At 31.8% G+C, this 18,743-nt stretch overlaps 5 protein-coding genes across 5 annotated transcripts; all 5 read right to left on the reverse strand.

Moving 5' to 3' along the window:
- Positions 3,568-5,745, reverse strand: LOC109839340 (replication protein A 70 kDa DNA-binding subunit B-like). Its single transcript, XM_020407770.1, has 8 exons — positions 5,620-5,745; positions 5,383-5,482; positions 5,171-5,295; positions 5,013-5,094; positions 4,837-4,948; positions 4,289-4,443; positions 4,082-4,199; positions 3,568-3,579 (listed from the first exon to the last, which is right to left on the reverse strand). Exons 2-8 carry the CDS (start codon positions 5,469-5,471, stop codon positions 3,568-3,570), a joined length of 693 nt encoding a protein of 230 aa, XP_020263359.1. The 5' UTR covers positions 5,472-5,482; positions 5,620-5,745.
- On the reverse strand, positions 6,967-7,359 carry LOC109839341 (ATP-dependent DNA helicase RRM3-like). Its single transcript, XM_020407771.1, has one exon. The coding sequence runs from the start codon at positions 7,357-7,359 to the stop codon at positions 6,967-6,969; it is 393 nt and encodes a 130-aa protein (XP_020263360.1).
- On the reverse strand, positions 7,540-8,694 carry LOC109839342 (ATP-dependent DNA helicase PIF1-like). The gene has a single exon (XM_020407772.1). It carries the CDS (start codon positions 8,692-8,694, stop codon positions 7,540-7,542), a length of 1,155 nt encoding a protein of 384 aa, XP_020263361.1.
- Positions 9,802-11,748, reverse strand: LOC109839344. The gene is made up of 5 exons (XM_020407773.1): positions 11,733-11,748; positions 11,445-11,648; positions 11,270-11,350; positions 10,458-11,174; positions 9,802-10,388 (listed from the first exon to the last, which is right to left on the reverse strand). Exons 1-5 carry the CDS (start codon positions 11,746-11,748, stop codon positions 9,802-9,804), a joined length of 1,605 nt encoding a protein of 534 aa, XP_020263362.1.
- On the reverse strand, positions 12,180-17,342 carry LOC109839345. The gene is made up of 3 exons (XM_020407774.1): positions 17,062-17,342; positions 16,818-16,883; positions 12,180-12,213 (listed from the first exon to the last, which is right to left on the reverse strand). The coding sequence occupies exons 1-3, from the start codon at positions 17,265-17,267 to the stop codon at positions 12,180-12,182; spliced, it is 306 nt and encodes a 101-aa protein (XP_020263363.1). The 5' UTR covers positions 17,268-17,342.

The raw sequence follows: 18,743 nt of genomic DNA on the forward strand, positions 1-18,743 counted from the left end.
CAGCCATCCACGAGCTCCGACAACCCCCCACAGTTTCAGACCCGTTGTACCGCATCCACAGAGGCATCGTCGCCTCGTCATCAGGCCCCTTGGCCTCGTAGGCAAGATCCTACTTCTCTTGATTTGTTAGTTTAATTTTAGATCTACGAATTAATTATATGCATGTTTAGACTGTATTATGATTATGTTGTACGTTGTGATATATCTGCGTGTGATTGTTTGATGAACAATATTAATTATGAGGTGTGGTTTTGAAAAAGAAAAGAATATTTTTAAAGAATATTTTTAGAATAATTATTGTGAGAAATATTTTTAAAAGAAATTATTTTTAGGAGTATAATATTAAAAATAAACATTTAAAGATTTTTTTTAGAATTAATTATAATGAGAAAATATTTTAAGAAACTATTTTGTAAAAGGACTTTTAAATAAATAGATTAATGATTTTATGATTAGAATAACTTAAAGGAAATTATTTTGTAAAGAATTATTTTGGAATTAATAAGCTAATTATTTTTAAAAGGTTAGTTTAAAATTAAATGGTTTATTTTGAGTTATTATAATAATAGATATTTTAAAAGAATTTATTATACTATACATGCACGTCCGATTCATAGTTATCCCATACAGTCATGTCCATGTCATATTAAGACTCATAATTATATTTCATGTGATTACTCATTTGATTCGTGTTATTGTCTGATATCACATCTTTATCGTGCTTCCTTATACTTATGCTTGAAATGCATTAGCCTAGAATTCCCTACAGGTTTGCTTGCAATTCGCTGTCGGGAAACGTATTATTGATTGCAGCCTTTTATAATTAATTGCCGGCCGTGTATATTATTGATGGCCTTGTATTGTATTCGTTGACTCATTTATGGTTGTGTATCATTGCGGTGGATGGCCTTCGTGCCTATGTATTTGGTTTCATTTCTGTGTCGGCTATACGCCTTGATTTCCTCCAAATTGTGGAGATGAACCGACTTTATTCTTGTAGGCGATTTCGCCGTTTTCACTAAATTAGGGAGGGGACATTAACGTCCTGATTTATTGACAACCCCAACTTGAGCCCTTCTGCACCTAGGATGATTTGTTTGGACTCTTTCATTCATTCTATTGCTCAATTATTCGAAATTGAATCCGAAGTCGATCTCGTTTCCTGTGCCGACCTATCTACAATGGAACTAGATCTTGAAATTCTTCCCGTTGACGTCATAGGATTCTTTGTTATGTCGTCATTATACTTATGATTATTTTCTATATTTCCTTTGGTTGGATCGCTTCCTCGTTTAGCGTGTATACTTCCTTTTCGACAGTTAGTAGTTGTTTCTTTATTCTGCATCGATCTATCTATCGTCGGACTTAACTGAAAGATTTCTTCTTCACTCTAGTGCATTATAATATTACTATTTTCATATATACCTATATATATATACTATAACAAATCATTATTACATGAATTTTCATATATACCTATATATATATACTATAACAAATCATTATTACATGATATGTCATGATATTATTGCACATGAATTGTTACACAAATCATTATTACATGATATGTCATGATATTATTGCACATGAATTGTTACATTACTATTGCCTTGCTGCGATTGAGAACCATTAGCAGTCATGACCATAGTGGCCTTGTGTGACCTAGAGACATGTGTTGTGTTGACTTAGAAAAGCAAGAAGAGTTGGGGTGGGAAAGTCTTTGTTCATGTGATTGGATATGGTTGTTGATATATCTTCCAGGCTCGTACCAGTGGATCGGTGTCGCCACTGGGGTTGGTTTGTTGAGTCAAAATAGATCGGTGTCGCTACTTTGGTTCATGGATTTATTTGCTTGGATGATGTGCGAACAATCAGTTATAAGATGATATGAACGTTGACTCTGTGTGAGATTTGTACCAGTGACCTGTTATAGAATGGCTAGTTACATGACCTTATTACTTGAGGTGATTATGGATTCTGGTGAGATGTAGGCCTGTTGTATTTCTCTTATACATAGATCGAGATTAATATTTAATTATCTACAATTTGAGACATATGGTATATACATGAGGGTTTCCTTGTTTGGATTATTTCGCTCGACGTACTACGTCTCGAGTTGTAGATTTTTAAGTATTAATTTCATCTAGTGTATGACCGTGTTACTTGGATGATTATTCTGATCGTTGGCTGTATGATCGACTTGTTACTTGGTTGACTTTCTTGGATACTCCTGATTATTATATTCTAGTGGTAGATTGCATTTAGATTATTAGTATTCTAGTAGCATGTTTCTTCTACTATTATTACCTGTTTTTGCTTTGGTCGTTCGATCGTTCCTATTTCTCTCTGTGGGATCTTACCGTGTGTTGCACACGCTGACGTACACCTGTTTTTCTCTGGTGTACGTCAGATTTAGGAGATGAGCAGCCTCAGTTCGGGATAGTACAGGAGCCAGATGATTTGCAGCAGTAAGATCTTCCAGATGGATCAGAAGAATAACCTGAAGCTTAGACTTTTATTTCTGTAGTAGTTGATGAGCGCTAGATCTCTTTTGCAGAACCTTACTTTAGTCTGATGTTGGATTTAGTTGTTTTAGCAGTACTTTCCTTTTATTTCTATTGGACTATGTATTTTTATATTTTTAGTTGGACCGTTTTGTAATAAGGGCGTGTTTGACCCAACTCTGTGTCCTGGATGATATTCTATTTGTGATATGTATCTTTTCCATTCTGAGTTGTTCATTATACTCTTGTTATGTGTGATCGGGGACCTGTGACTTCGTATATTATATTGTTTTCAGACGCTTAGCGTATTAGGTTGAGAAGAAAAGAAAAAAAGAAAAAGAAAAAAATGATAGTGTACATTTCTTCTCAATCTAATACGTCGCGGGCTTGCTCGCGTCCCGATTCCCCGGTATTTTGGGAAGCGGGGCGTGACACTACTTTATTGATTGCCATAAAGAGGATGTGCCTGATCAAGGACTTGATATCTGTATTGTGCTGAAGGCTCTGAAGATAGAGGTATAGAATGCCGCTATTCTCTGAATTTTATTTGCTCAGGACACTGGTTAGATGAGTTAACTGCAGATATATTGATTTTATTAATTAACCTTTTATCTATTTAAGATGATATATTATTAGATTTACAAATTTTTGAACTTCATTTTGATATTTACCTTCCATGATTAAATTTGTAATATCATCCAATCCAGACGATAAATTTTTGGTATGAAACCTAGTAGTAGGCAATTTTCATTGATTATTCTTTTAAAAAACACTGAGAACCTGGACATGTAATAAAATAGATACAAATAAATTTTGACTACTTAAAGGAATAAATTAGAATAACAATTTTGTAAAATTAGCTACCTTCTCTAAAGAAAGCTATTGTTTCCTCTTAACAGGTTCAGGAAGCTGTGCTTGGTCATCATTTTTCTTCCGAACGACTCATCGACAATATTTTTTGTGCAGTATAGATAAGTTAAAAATAGTTGACATGAAAATTTAAATTAATAAAGTGAACTATTCTATGAATATGCATTTTGATTCACATAATTAAATGTTAAATTTAAGTTAATAACTGCAATAACAATCAAAGCATGAAATAGTTATCAAACAACTATATGAGCATATGCGTATAAATCATAAATTGTCCTAACAAATTAAATTCATCAATTAATAAACTTAAAAGCCTATGAAAAGCACATTTAAAATCCTTTAACCAATTTGTAAATGTAATTAAAATTAAAAAACATTAATGTTTAATTTTTGTTGGCCTTTGATCAATCTCCACCTTGATCTTCTTTTTTGGTAAATCGAGAAATGAATCATCATCATCAATGTTGATTGTGATGTCCTCTTAGATTTGGATTTCTTGTGCTATTATCTTGCTTTGTGCATGTTCATCCTTTGACTTCTCATCTAACTTTACAAGGAACTTGTATGTCTTTCCGATGTTGAGAACTAACTTTTGAAAGAATGAACTCTGATTTTTTTCTGTTTTAATGAGGAAAAAATTAAGATCTTATACATGAAATATATTGTTTTATATGTATATAAAATATAATAAAGTAAGAATTTACCTCTTTTATATCATCCATGAATTTTTGAGCATCGCATCCTATCAATGTCTCTGCTGCGTCAAAAAGTGTGACTCTTGCATTGTCTGTTTCGTCTTCCACTATGATTTTGACGACATATCTACATTTTGTATTATAATTGTGCATAAGATGATATTTATATATTTAATCTTTATATTTATATTTCATGATTAATTGATAGTACTTTACCTCGGTATACTATCTTCATTATTTTTTTGACAATTTTGACATTTGTCATAAATATTTTTGTCAACTTTTTTATTGCAGCCTGTGCATGAGTAGTACCAAGCCTCATGTCTATTTAAGATATTACTTATTTTTCCAATAAAGCTGCCATATTGTGCCTGTAGATTTGTAAAAATTTAGTTAGTTATAATTTTAGTTTACATATATTTAGTTAAAAAATTATAAATTCTAAAATAATTGAAAAAAAATATAGTAAAAAATGTATTTTTTAAAAATTAATGCAAAAGTAATAATTGTAAATGTATTTGAAACATCAATGAAACAATATCTATTTATATTATTTTTTTTAAAACTTAAGCTCTTGATTCATTACTATTTTATAGTAGGAATTTTAATATCATACCTTTGATGATTCTTGTGAAGCTTGCATAAAAGTAATAATTGTAAATGTATTTGAAACATCAATGAAACAATATCTATTTATATTAATTTTTTTAAAACTTAAGCTCTTGATTCATTACTATTTTATAGTAGGAATTTTAATATAATACCTTGGATGATTCTTGTGAAGCTTGCATAATGTCACCAATATTCATTTTCGTTGCATTTTTAAATAGCCTTGACGGAGCACCATTTGTCTTGATCTTCTCTTTTGAAAGAGCCCTGTATATAATTTTAAAAATATTTAAATTTTAATTTATTAAGTTACCTTTTTTATTTGAATTACCATTCTCGCATGTCCTTAGCAAGTTGTATATCAGGGTTGATCAATATTGTTGATGCAATTTGCGAAGTCAAGCACAACTCCCCTGCATATATAATAGTTATAATTAGAATTGGATATTTTTTGATAATTAATTTACAATTCAATTTAAAAAATGATACCTTTGTACAATGATATTTTAAACTCTGATAGCGCGATTATAGTTGTCTCATGCTTATTTCCTTCAATCATTGAGCCTTCATTGACAGCTAAATCTCTGAATAAAGTTACAGACAATGTTATATCACTGTATAAGAGAAGTTAGACAATTTTAGGTTAATATATTATAATTTGAATAAATAATTTATTGTGAAATAAAAGCATGCGTGTATACTCTTTGTCTACTATAATGATGTCCCGCCTTGTGTCTGCCTTATTATATCTTGTAACGTACTTGATCATAGGCTTTACATTTGCTATCATTGCAAGAACATCTGCACATAAATTTATAATAAGTTGAAAATTCTTTTATAAATTTATTGCAAGAACATCTGCACATAAATTTATAATAAGTTGAAAATTCTTTTATAAATTTATAAATTAAAAATCAAAGGTGTTTATAAATACTTACTTATATTCCTTGTATCCTCGTTGGAAATTGCGTCTTTGATTGAGATAAAGTTATTCAATATCTTATCAAATTGAAATTCTACTTTTGACTCTTTGATAGAAATGTTTTTAGTCAATGTCAACTTAATTGACTCATGTACATTTCCATAAAGCGGGTTTATTGGTTTGACTTCTCCATTTGAGATGTAAAGAACATTATTCTTCTGAAGCATGTGCTTATACATTTCAATAGTTTCTCCAAACATAATACCTTGTATTTTTTTGCCCTGCAAATATTAGTAATATTATCTCACAAATATCAACAAATATCAATAACCATACCTATGTGGGAAACTTTTAAATAAACATACTCTAGGTTTGATTGAAATGTATCCATAATATTTGGGTAAAACAAAAATTACATTTTAACTCATCAACAAAACTAACATTATTTATATAAAGTTACCTGTTATTGAATTAGAATTTCTACTACTTACTAATAAGTCATTTGATCTCAAGTAACAAATTTAATCGTTTTTACGGATTAGCTCTTTGTAAAAAATGAATTACATTTTGCTTACCTATTTAATAAATGCAGGAATTTTTTTATATGATTTTATACATAGTAAGGTGATAATAATTAATATAAGAATAAGCATCAACAGTAATTTAATTAATATTTATAATTTATATTCATAATAAATTTATAAAAAATTGAGAAGGCTTTGCATAGATTTAAAATAACGATTGCTATGGCATGATAAAAATTTATGCATATTGTACTTAAAAATTGTATGTATTACTTTATTTAAGAATAAGTATCAACAAATATCAATAAAATTATAGCATGTAGAATTTTGCCACATTACCTCTGAGTCGGCAAAAATTAATTTTAGTAGTTTTCCTGATCCTTTGTTGTTCTCATAAGATGACTCGATAGTTCTTAGGATAACAACAAGAATAGTCCACTCTCTTTGAATTTTTTTTAGTTGGCGTATTTGGATGTGTGGAATTGGTGCTTCGTTAGTGGATGCCATCGTTCCTGCAAGATTTTGAATAGTTTGTTATATGTAAATAACAAAGCATATGAAGTACTAAATAAACTCAAAAGAAAATTAAATGAGACTATTTCTATATCAAAGATGTGACACTAATTATAGTAATTTGAATTTATTAATTAATAATTTTATTTACAATGTTTAAAGTTATGTTAATTTTATTTAGTACATGATTTTGAATGAACAGATTGAATGATATAATAATGAATTGTAACTTTTTAAATAATTTTAAGAAAAAACTTTAATAAAAATTGCATCTACTTATATTATAATAAATTCCTAACCTTCAAAAATGTTATTGGTCATTTGAATTATTCCTCGTGGTCGTTTGGCTGGAGAACTTCCTTGTATACAACATTTTTTGTGTATTGTTCCTCTTCTGCAAATTTTCCATCTGATGTTATTAAGACCTTGGTTGTCATCATAGAAGTACCCCGCGATAAAGCAACATATAGTTGTCCATGAGAGAACACTGGTTCAGGTAGATAAATACCTACGTTAGGTATTGTTTGCCCTTGGGATTTATTAATTGTCATTGCAAAACATAATCTTATGGGAAATTGTTTGCGCTTGAACTTGAATGGTAATCCTTCATCTTCTGCTGGTGACAATGGTATTCTTGGCAAGAAAACTTCTTTCCCAACATGTTGTCCCATTGTGATTTTAGCTTGAATTACATTGTAGTTAAAATCTTGACATACCATTCTTGTACCGTTGCACAGTCCATTAGTTGGATCCAAGTTCCTTAGTAAAATAATTGGACAATATTTTTTTAACAGTAGCTTGTGTGGCGGTAGTCCATTAGGGAGCAGAGTGTTCAAAAATTCTTCTTGGTAATGATGATTAGTGTCATCAACTGCTTCATCAAAGCTATAGAATTCTTTTCATTCTCCTGGAAACATTTTTATTAGTCTATCATTTAACATGTCAACATATTCATTTTTTGTTGCAAGGATAGCTCTATCTTTCATATAGTCAATAGACTTGAAATTTTCATCTAAAGATGGAAAATTTGAATTTATGAGAGAATCTTCTGGTAGCTCATCACCTTGATTCTGGATCAACATTGCAGTAGGCAGTTTTATGAGATCCTGTGATACTGTTGGTTCATCTCCATTCCCAATCCTAAGAAGAAATTCACTGAATGATGTGTCTGATTTTTCTCTCATATTTTTTGAAAGATGTAGTTTGATCATTTTTCTCCATAAATGTGAGCTTACTAAACTTTCTTTGATAGTTTGTGATCTTGTTGAGCGAGGCACCACTGGTAAAACTTGTCTGAAATCACCACCAAATACAATAACTTTTCCGCCAAATGGTTCATCTTTATCCATTAAATCTCTTAGTGTTCTATCCAACGTTTCAATTGCAACGCGTTTAGCCATAGCAGCCTCGTCCCAAATTATTAGACGAGCTATTTTAAGGAGTTTTGATGTCCCATCTTGCTTTGATATACCGCACATAGATGAATCTGTTGTTGGGATTTTGATTTTAAATCTCGAGTGTGCTGTTCTTCCATCAGGCATTATTACAGCTGCGACACCTGATGTCGCTGTAGCAAGAGCTATCATACCTTGTGATCTTACTTTGGCAAGTAGAGCGCGATATAAATATGTCTTCCCAGTTCCTCCTGGACCGTCAATAAAGAAAACTCCACTTTTATTTCCTTCAACTCGTGATAATATTATAGTGTATGCAGTATGTTGTTCATAGTTGAGTTTTGTTGCAGCATTTAGATCATCAGTTGAGATTTGTACATCTAGCTCTTCTTTTATTTCTCTTGGGTATGAACCTTCCTCTGTAATGTTTTTTGCTTGTAAAGGTGGCAAATCAAATTTTTTAATATCCTTTCCCATACTCTCTAAGTAGAAGTTAATATTGAGAAGAGTATCATTTATCACCGAAGCTCTAGTAGCATTTGGTTTCCTTGAGAAGTCTTCAGATAATGATTCAATATATTTATCCCACAAATGATTAACATCTGTAGGCTCACAATGAACCAATATAGTTGCAAACAAACGTCGAAGTGCTGTTGGCATTTGGAAGACGATGGCTTCATCTAAGCACTCTCTTATGCTATCATCAGATTCCAAAAGACCTAATTTCTGAGCTGATTGCTTGAAAGATTTAGCACTCTCTTATGCTATCATCAGATTCCAAAAGACCTAATTTCTGAGCTGATTGCTTGAAAGATTTGCATTGAATACCATTTACTGTCAGTAGATCTTCAAATGATTTCGGACACTTAACGTGAGTAAGCAATAGTCACAAGTAATATCTCTCTCCTTCAATTGGATTAGCCCCATTTATTCGACCTATCACTTGTCTCTGTTTTCTTGGACGCCAAGATTTTGATGTTGAATCCCAAACATAACATTCAGGAAATTCCACATATAATAACTCCTTTTCATGGTCCTTTTCATGTTTCTTCTTGTTACCTTCTTTAATTTTTTTACACATAGTAAAAAATTCTGTAAGCATCGTCTTTGAGACATGTTCCAAGTGAATAAATTTCGATAGGTCTTGATGTTTCCAATATGAAACATATTGATGATTTGGCATGTGAAGTTGTAAGTTAATGACAGCCGGGAATATCTCATTAAGATGGAATTCATATATTCTCCAGAAAGCTTCCTGAGCTGATACCCATCTTGCATCTTGAAAATTCTTGATTTCATTCATAACTTTTTCACCTTCATTGCACTCAATGTTTACTGCCACTCTATCATGGCCTTTATATATGTACTTATAAAGGTATTTAACTGCTTTTATGCCTGAGCATATTTCAACATTGATGTGACAGTTATAACGTGTCAGCAAATAAGGATTATAAGGTACCACCCATTGATTATTAAGGATTTGGTTTCAAACCAACATTGTTCTGTTATTTTTGCTCCTTTTATAAACTGGGTAAGCATCTTTCGCTTGTAGTGATCTCGGAGAAAACTCTCTAGGGTAGTGATATTTACACTCGCCATTTTGCATGCAAACATTCTTCATATTTAACTCTCCACAAGGGCCATGCATCATATGTTTTTTTACCAGTTCATATAGGATTGGATTTTCATACTGGTTTGGAATTTCTGCTGATACGTACTTATCATAATGATCTGATGAGGTGATCTTGTGTTTTCCCATTAGAATAATTAACATGTGTGCATGAGGCAACCCTCTTTTTTGAAACTCAATGACATGAACATGGGTAGCAACTTTTCCAAAGATTCCTTTTTAAATAGCTGATCTTTCAGGTCTTGCAATTTTCCTCTAAATATCCTTGAGGTTAGATCCGGTCTATCATTATGTGTCTGTCCTGAATGTAGCTCCTCCGTGATTTCTTCCCATTCAGGATTGCATGTCATTGTGATGAAAATATCTGGTTTTCCAAATCGTTGTACTAATGACATTGCATCAAGATATCTACGACGCATATCTCTAGGACCACCAATAAATGATGATGGCAGCACTATTCTTTTTCCGACTTGACTTGCTTTTGCTTCTCCAGCAGCTACACTATCAACTATGCCTTGGAATAACTCTGCTCTGATTTCTGATTGTTTCTTTCTAAAATAATCAAGTCTTGTTGTTTCAAGCTTTATGTACATATCAACAGCATATTGATGGAACAACCGGCCTGCCGATGTTAATACAATAGATTGTCGAGTGTCTCTTATCTGGAGCTTGTAACAATAATATTCTCGACATGAGACGCTTCCCGCCTTTGGTGCTTTAACACCTACAAGTTTGCAGGTTAAGTTATTTCTTAATATTTTAATATTATTAAAAAATTTAAATTATGATTTACCTTCCCTTTCTCGTTTAAATATGTCTTCTGCAGATGTAAAAGTTTGCTGAGTTACTTGAGATGTTGTATTTACTTGTTTTGACCGGCAAATATCATTTTTATCCCTTCTTTTAATATTTTGGTGCCATCCAACATCTCCGCCTGGAAAGAGTAAATGATACTGTAAAGGATCATAACATCCAAAATAGTGCTTAACTTGATGATTCTTGTCGGAGTGTGAATGGACAACTATTTCTCTCTCATACGGAACATTATAATTATTTCCCTCTATCCAGATAGCTGCAACCTGATCCACTATTGGCAAGTTGTAAACACGTTGATCTACTGCAGCATCTCTATTTATAATGATCTTGAAGTCTTCAAGAGATGGAAAATCATTTAGTTTCCACAGAAATCTTGCATATGGGTTTCCTTCTAATATATCCATCAGTCTTTTAGTTGTAGTTGTACTCATGTTTGCATTATCTAATATTCCCATTCGATTTTGCAACTCATTCTCCGTATCGTAGAAGTAAAGTTGAAAGTAGGAAGGCTTGTTTTCTTCTGGAATAAGAGAGGGGAGATTATGATATATTTGTCCTTGTGCTCTAAATGTGAAAATACCCTTTCTGTTTGATGCAAGTTCTCTATCAAACCTTGCCCCAAATGATGTGAATGAGAAAATGCTATTATACTTTCTGGTTTGTCTTCGAAACTCAATTGCCTCTTGGGTTTGTACTGTATAAAGGGCATATAACTCGTCATTAAAATTCACATCTGCTAGGTGGATTTCACCATTGTGACAACATGATGTTGGTGGCTCATGTTCAAACTTTTTTGCTCCACAAAATAAACAAGACTTTGGAGTCCGTAGTTTATGTAATAAAGAACATACCGGTTCATGTGTAATTGACCTAGAAAAAAATAATAGTTTTTAGTGTTAAATAAATTTAGATATATAAAATCATGTAAATATTTTAATAAATTATAAAATTAATCGATGCAAACCTCCATGCTCATATTCTCGCTGTTGCGCTCCACAAAACAAACCATTCTTACATTTTCCCTTGCTATTGGTACTACTGCCAGCAAAATCATTTCTTTTCCTCTTTATATCACTATCAATGACCTTCTGAATGTAAGTTCTCTTCTGATCAACATTCAACTGATTATATTTGGTGTTTCTACTCTCATGTATTAGAATGTGGTCTTCTGTTAAAAAATAATAAAATATACTATTAATAAACACAAATACACATAAAGCAATAATTATATATATTTATGTTGAATTCAAACCTTGGTTTGAAGTCATTTGGAAGAAGGCACTCTTGTGCAAATGTATAGTGATTATGCAATCCAAGAAGTAGAATGTATATTTCTACAAGGAAAAAAATTTATTGTGTTAAATTATTGATTTTATTAAACATAAGTATAGCAGTGAATATAATTTGAGAGAATAAGTATATTTTATTTGATGTTCAATAGTACTTTAGGTTTTTTTTTTGAAATTTGGTAAACTATACATGCATCAGTAATCACAAATATCTCATATGCTAAGGTTAATTCTGTTTTTTTAAGTCATATAATAATAATAATAATAATAATAATAGTAATAATAATAAATTTTTAAGTGTAGAAGAAGATAAATACAAGGAAATAGAGTTATCATCATTATGACCAAAATAAAGAGAAAAGAGAAGAAAGTTGCTTAACTAACCTGAATCACCAACAACTTTAGAAATGTTAAAAAAAAGGCAAATCCAACCAAGTAGAATATCTGCATTAATATAAAAAAATGTTAAATTATTTAATCTAGACGTAATAGTGTATTACAAAACATATATAATTACTCAAAGACAAAACATACATAATTATTCAGAGACAACATACATAATTACAAAAAATGTTGAATTATTTATGAGAGAATTGCACAACAGGTTTTCACAACATACATAATTACTCAAGGAATAAGTTTTCTCAAGTTTAAAAAAATTTTAATTTAAAAAATTAAAAAATACATTAAAAATTTTAATTTAAAAAGCAGCTATCTCTGAACACATGTAAATAAATGTTCAAGAAGTGCATCACGAGTTTATTTTTAAATGAAATATGTGTTATATATTGGGTAAACATCTAAATAAATGTTTATATGTATTCAAGAAGTGTGAGTCTAACGAGTTGCATAATATTGAGGTAAGTGTACGATAATACGTTCCAGAAGTGTATCACGAGTTCTTTTTTACTAAAATATGTGTTATATATTGGGTACACATCTATATAAATGTTTATATGTATTCAAAAAGTGTCCAAGGAGTGCCCGACATGGACACAGATACGCAAAGTGTAGGACACATATACAGTGACCTAGATGAAGCGACTGTAGGTGTTAATGCAACACTATACCGCATAGGACTCTACCACCAATCCTCAGGTATAATCTTATGCGACTATGCCGCATTGACCTTTAGAATATAAGATGACAACAAGAACATGCCCAGGGGTAGGTTTATTAGATAATTAGATCAAAGCATTGCTTGTTTCCAAATACAAAGTGATATACTAATCAGGGGTAGGTTTATTAGATAATTAGATCAAAGCATTGCTTGTTTCCAAATACAAAGTGATATACTAATCCTACATAACAAGATATTAAAGGTGAATGCATTGGAGGAACTACGAGATCCAAGTAGTGATATACTAATCCTACATAACAAGATATTAAAGGTGAATGCATTGGAGGAACTACGAGATCCAAGTTGCAAAATTAAACTGCTTACCGACATTATGAATGTATTTTCCAACAAATTAAAACATATCAACAACATCCATTCCAAATACAATTAAGAAACACAAGAATAATAATTGACAAATAAACACAAGAATAAGAATAGAAATAAATGTTTACAAAGGCACAGATATCATCTAGAAGCTTGTTGACTTACTGTTAACGCAAGAAGTTGAACCTTTGGATTCCTGTGTCCAATAAGCTTTTTAAGGCCTTTAACGACCTCCTTCGCTAGTCTGTTGTACATAAAGCAGGTAAGAACTACAACATAAGGCAAAACCAGATGTGATCTATTTAGTCAAGATAGACATATGGATGCATTTGTTTTGCCAAAATATATAAGGAAAAAAAATTAATGTTTATGGACAAAGATTTGACTGGGTGAATGCAATCTTCACATTTTTCAATTGCTCTTTGAATGATAGAATACAATCGTGATCACCAAGCTATTAAGTATACAAATATTTAACTGTATGATAGATTATGTGCTATATATTTTCCTTTTGGCACGCGTTTGAGGTTTTATAATTAGGAGTATAGGTTGAAACTAAGATAATCAATAGCTAAAGTGAAACACCTAACTATTTACAGGGAAAAAGTAGTATACAGAAGAGGTACAATGTCCCTGAAGGGGGAACATCTATTTTTGGAGATAATCCTGTATACATAATCGATTTGATCCCATTTATTTCTTTAGAAAATGGAGTATATTGGTTGATGATCCTTAGGGGCTGCTTGGTTGTATGTTTTTACCATGTAAAAGGAGGTAAAGTGTAAAAAAGTGGGTCCCAATGTCAGCTTTCATCACTTTCAATTGTTTGTTTGTAGTTGTGAAAATAGTGTAAAGTGATTTCATATGCTGATGTGGCTTGTAAAGTGATTTCATGAAAAAAAGACATGATTTTAGGAGAAAGCTAACATTGAAGTTAGGAAAAAATAATAAAAAATAATTCCAACCAATATGATCCACATATACAGTATTTAAAGGAATTGTGACCAGCAAGTCAGCATCTATTTGAGAGGTGGTTTGATTCACTTGTTAATTAATAGGCCGTGTGCAATAGACAATTAAGCCATAGTGGTCAATATCGATGTGTAGGAACAGGACAAATTCAAGAGAGATCAATTTTTTAAGCAATAAAGGATTTTTTATTTTTATTACCTGATATCTGGTATTACACAAATAGCTTGGAGTGGTCTAGGTTTACATTAGGTGTCCCAGTTTTCCCTGTAAAGTTGCTCTGCAAGAAACTTTTTCAAGCTTACTCTGAAGGGTTGCTTATTATGAACATCCCATGGTATGATAACAAAAATTTAAAGATGAGTTAATTTACTTGTTTGTTCTAAAGGTAGTAAAAGCTTCTTGCCCTCCATCTATGAAGCTTTATGCTTCCTTTCCTTGTTACACTTTTCAGTCAATTACATTTTCAGTGGACCTTTACTCATTCCTGTTTCATATGTTACTCATGTATATTTGATCTGATGTTTTACATGGTTTGAATGCCACTCTTGTCATGCTATCAAGTACTTAATGATTCTGGTAATTCTAAAGCAAGTACTCATGGGTTAAAAATGTTCTTGTAGCCTTTGTTTTTTTGGTGTCTTATGCCACTGGCAGTTAACGTTCTTTTATGCTGCTATTTATCTTTTAAATTTCTCTATTGTTTTAATGTAGACCTGGAGCCTGCATGATTATGTATGTTCTTATTGCATGTTTGTTGTCGTTTATATGTAACATGGTTTAGAATAGAACTCTTGGAAAAAAATGATTTTAGTTACCATTTATGTAGTATCTTTTACTATGAAATTCACTGATCAATGCGTTTTTTAGATTTCTTTTATATGTTTTCTTATATTTTGGTATAAGTGTTTGAGATATTTGGATGGACTTGATTCCTAACATACATGCATGCTTCTGCAGATTAATCTCTGAGATAAGAAAGCCCTAGATGGTGTTTTCTCTTCAACAAAGTAAGAAATTGTTATGTACTATTCATTCTGCTATGTTTCCTATTAATTGTGTATATTTAGTTGGTAGCATCTGTGGAAAACCTTTATTTATTATTACAATATACTCACATGTGCTTGATACTTATGCAATTGCTCAATGTTTTGAAAAGCGCTAGCTCAAGTAGTTGTCTATAGATGAGCCTATCATCTACAGCTGCTTAATCAGCTAACACAGAAGAATCATTGTTCTCAGTTAACGGCTTGAACAAACACTTTATAGTGGAATGACTATAAAAAATTGGCCATAAACCATTGCTATTACAAATAGGTAAAACAACTCGCAAAATGGAATCATACATCTAAAAAGTAAAAAAAAAAAAGATTCAGCACATCACCTTATACTGTCTATGTAAAGGGAATGAAGTGGAAAACCTTGAGCAGTACGTTTATAGCACATCACCTTATACTGTCTATGTAAAGGGAATGAAGTGGAAAACCTTGAGCAGTACGTTTATGAAATAATGAAAATAGTCTATCATTTCATTACTCAAACCTTTCTGTTTCTCAGACATTCCTACGTCGGTTAAAATAGTCTATCATTTCATTACTCAAACCTTTCTGTTTCTCAGACATTCCTACGTCGGTTAAAATAAAAGATGTGAAAGGTCTTAAGTTGTGCTTCCCTGTTGCTAAATAATTAATTCTTCTAGGTTCTAACAATCATTTGATGTTGGTGTTAACAGTGACTTGCTACAATCGAGGTTTAGTGCTGCTTTTTCTATTGATGTCTGGTTCCGGCTCTAAAAGACTAAAACACCTAGGTCAAGGAAGATAAGGGAGGGTAAATGGATATTATTGATCAAAGTTATGTAAAGAACCTCAAAAAACAGGACACAATTAGCTAATAAATTGTAGATATGAATTCAAACCCCTCTCAAAACTCTGTTATACAGTTCAGAGCACAAAACAAATACATTTTCTAAATGGCCTTTCAACAACAACAACAAAGCTTTAATCACAAATGTTTAGGGTCAGCTAAATGGCCTTTCAACAGCAAATACACTTTCTAGATGACCTTTGATACATTGTATATTCTCACAGAATTACCGCTTAATATGAATGGACTTCTTAACACTGACTTGCTTCACCCAGCACAAATACCCCAACCAACCATGCTTGTTTTGTAGTATATTGGATCCTCATGTTCTGTAAAAGATAGCCAACAAATTCATGTGTCCATTGAGAAGTGTAGAGATGTAGGTGTCTCAACTCTATCAATAAATGCACCAGATAAGAGTCCAAATACAGATGGAATTCATATAGCCAACACGCAGAATATTGTCATAAGCGATTGTGAAATTAGAAAAGGCAATAAATCTAGTCAACAATATTCATTCTAACTTTTACCTGATCAATTTTTTTTCCCTGATATGAATTTATTTATGTGATGACTGTTTTTCAATTGCCAGAAAGAATATTACATGGCATTCAAACTCCCAGTCGCAATTTTTAATAAGATGATCAATCATATAGCATATAAAACCATACTTATAGGTATTAATGCTTGAACATGAACAGAGTACTGAAACATTTAGGGTAGATTCTAAACTATGTCATCACTATTTCATATACAATACATGGCTTACCTGATGAAACTGACAAAGGAGCAATATGAAGAATTGAAGCAAGCCCTGATTCGGACAATCCTTGACCTATTGTTGAATTAGAACAGAAGGAGATGATTGCTAATTAGAACAAAATTAAATTAAATGAAGAGCAAAAAAGAAAAATCATTCTTACCGATGCCAAAATTCAGACAACTGAGGAGATGATTGCTAATTAGAACAAAATTAAATTAAATGAAGAGCAAAAAAGAAAAATCATTCTTACCGATGCCAAAATTCAGACAACTGAGGAGATGATGGCGGATGCGCAGAGATTATGATTAGGGCAGTAACAATCATCTTTGGAAATTTATGGCTTAAGATCGTTGGACGTCGTAACGTAAGAACTGAAAGAAGGCGGAGAGAAGGCGGAGAGAAGGCGGAACCTAAGGAAGATTTAGGGTAACGGATGAACTGATTAATTGATTTCATCTTAAAAAGTTTTAACGGAAGATCGAATGGGCTGAGGAGAAGGCGGAGAGGAGGAACCTAAGGAATATTTAGGGATTTTGATTTTTGCGGATGTTGTAAGGGATAAGATTGGTATAAATATTTCGGTTAAAGGTTAATTTGGGGAGGGAAAATTTTTTTAGTAACTCGCTCATTTAAAGGGGTAATAGATTTGTTTTAAAATATTAGAGCTGTAAAGCATTAATATTGGAAGAAAAAAAAACTGAAGTACATGATTTTTAGGATAAAATAGGGATAAACTTTGAGTCAGTTACTTAAAATAAAAAATTATTATTATTTAATTAGGTAGGCTTCGAAACCTTTGAAATTGCTATTGTGTTCTCGTAATCCAAAATTATTTTGAAATTAGTCCAGCAAGTTAATAGCAATATTGTTAGATCCTCTAATTCTCGCAATCCTTTTTAAATTAATATCTTTTAAATTTTTAAGAATTAAGAGTCCAATATTAATGTTAATAATTTGAGAGATCAATTTCTAATTAATTTAAGAATTATAGGACTTAATAACAATTTTCATGATTTGAGGAATTTAATTTCAAAATATGAAAGGTTTAAAGACTTAAAATGAAAATAATTTTCTAATTAAAGTTTAAAAACAGTGAAGCTCTAGCAAATTGAACGTGGGCCAACTGACAGGACTAAAATTACCCTAGGGGGAGGGGGTGAATAGGGTAATCAAACAATAATGTGCAACTAATGAAAACACAATGCAATTTAAGACACAAAATATAATAATAAGGTAATAATTAAAAGAGAGAGTGAGAGATAATTAGCCAATGAAGATGACGATATGTTCAGGAGGTTTGACCACTCTCGACCTACGTCCCCGACCACCTTTCTCGATGGTAATCCACTACACTACCCGGTTTGAAAGCCGAAAATTCTACGCAATGATCTCCTCGAGATCGAACTCTCCACACAATGATCTCCTCGAGATCGAACTCTCCACACAATGCCACACAATACAAGATGAAGTAAAATGGTCTCTCTTACAACAATCCTATGGCAAGGATGAAGAGATGAACAGTTGAAGCACAAGGATTTTGTGGGATATGAAAGTGAAAACCAAAAACTTGAGAATGAGTAGAAGTTTAAGCTTAGGAGTCTCAAAATACAAAATCTCAAGGTTTTTCTTAGTTAGTTTGGCAAATGGGTCATGAGGACTATTTATAGTATCTCAACCATCTCACAAAATCTGCCCAAAATCATAAAATCCCTAAAAATCCGGATTCAGATAAAACTATCTGTTATAGTGCAGAAAATCACGATCGATTGACTGATCAATCGAATCAGTCAACTAACCAGTAGACTAAAAACTTACATGCTAATGATAACACTATTGGTCGACAGGTCAAAAATATCGGTCGACTGAAAACATTGTGTTCGATGGACTGATTTTATATGTTAGTCAACTGATAGACTGTAAAAAGGAAAGCTA

The sequence above is a fragment of the Asparagus officinalis genome, chromosome 4 (assembly GCF_001876935.1).
Source record: "Asparagus officinalis chromosome 4, Aspof.V1, whole genome shotgun sequence".
NCBI lineage: Eukaryota > Viridiplantae > Streptophyta > Magnoliopsida > Asparagales > Asparagaceae > Asparagus > Asparagus officinalis.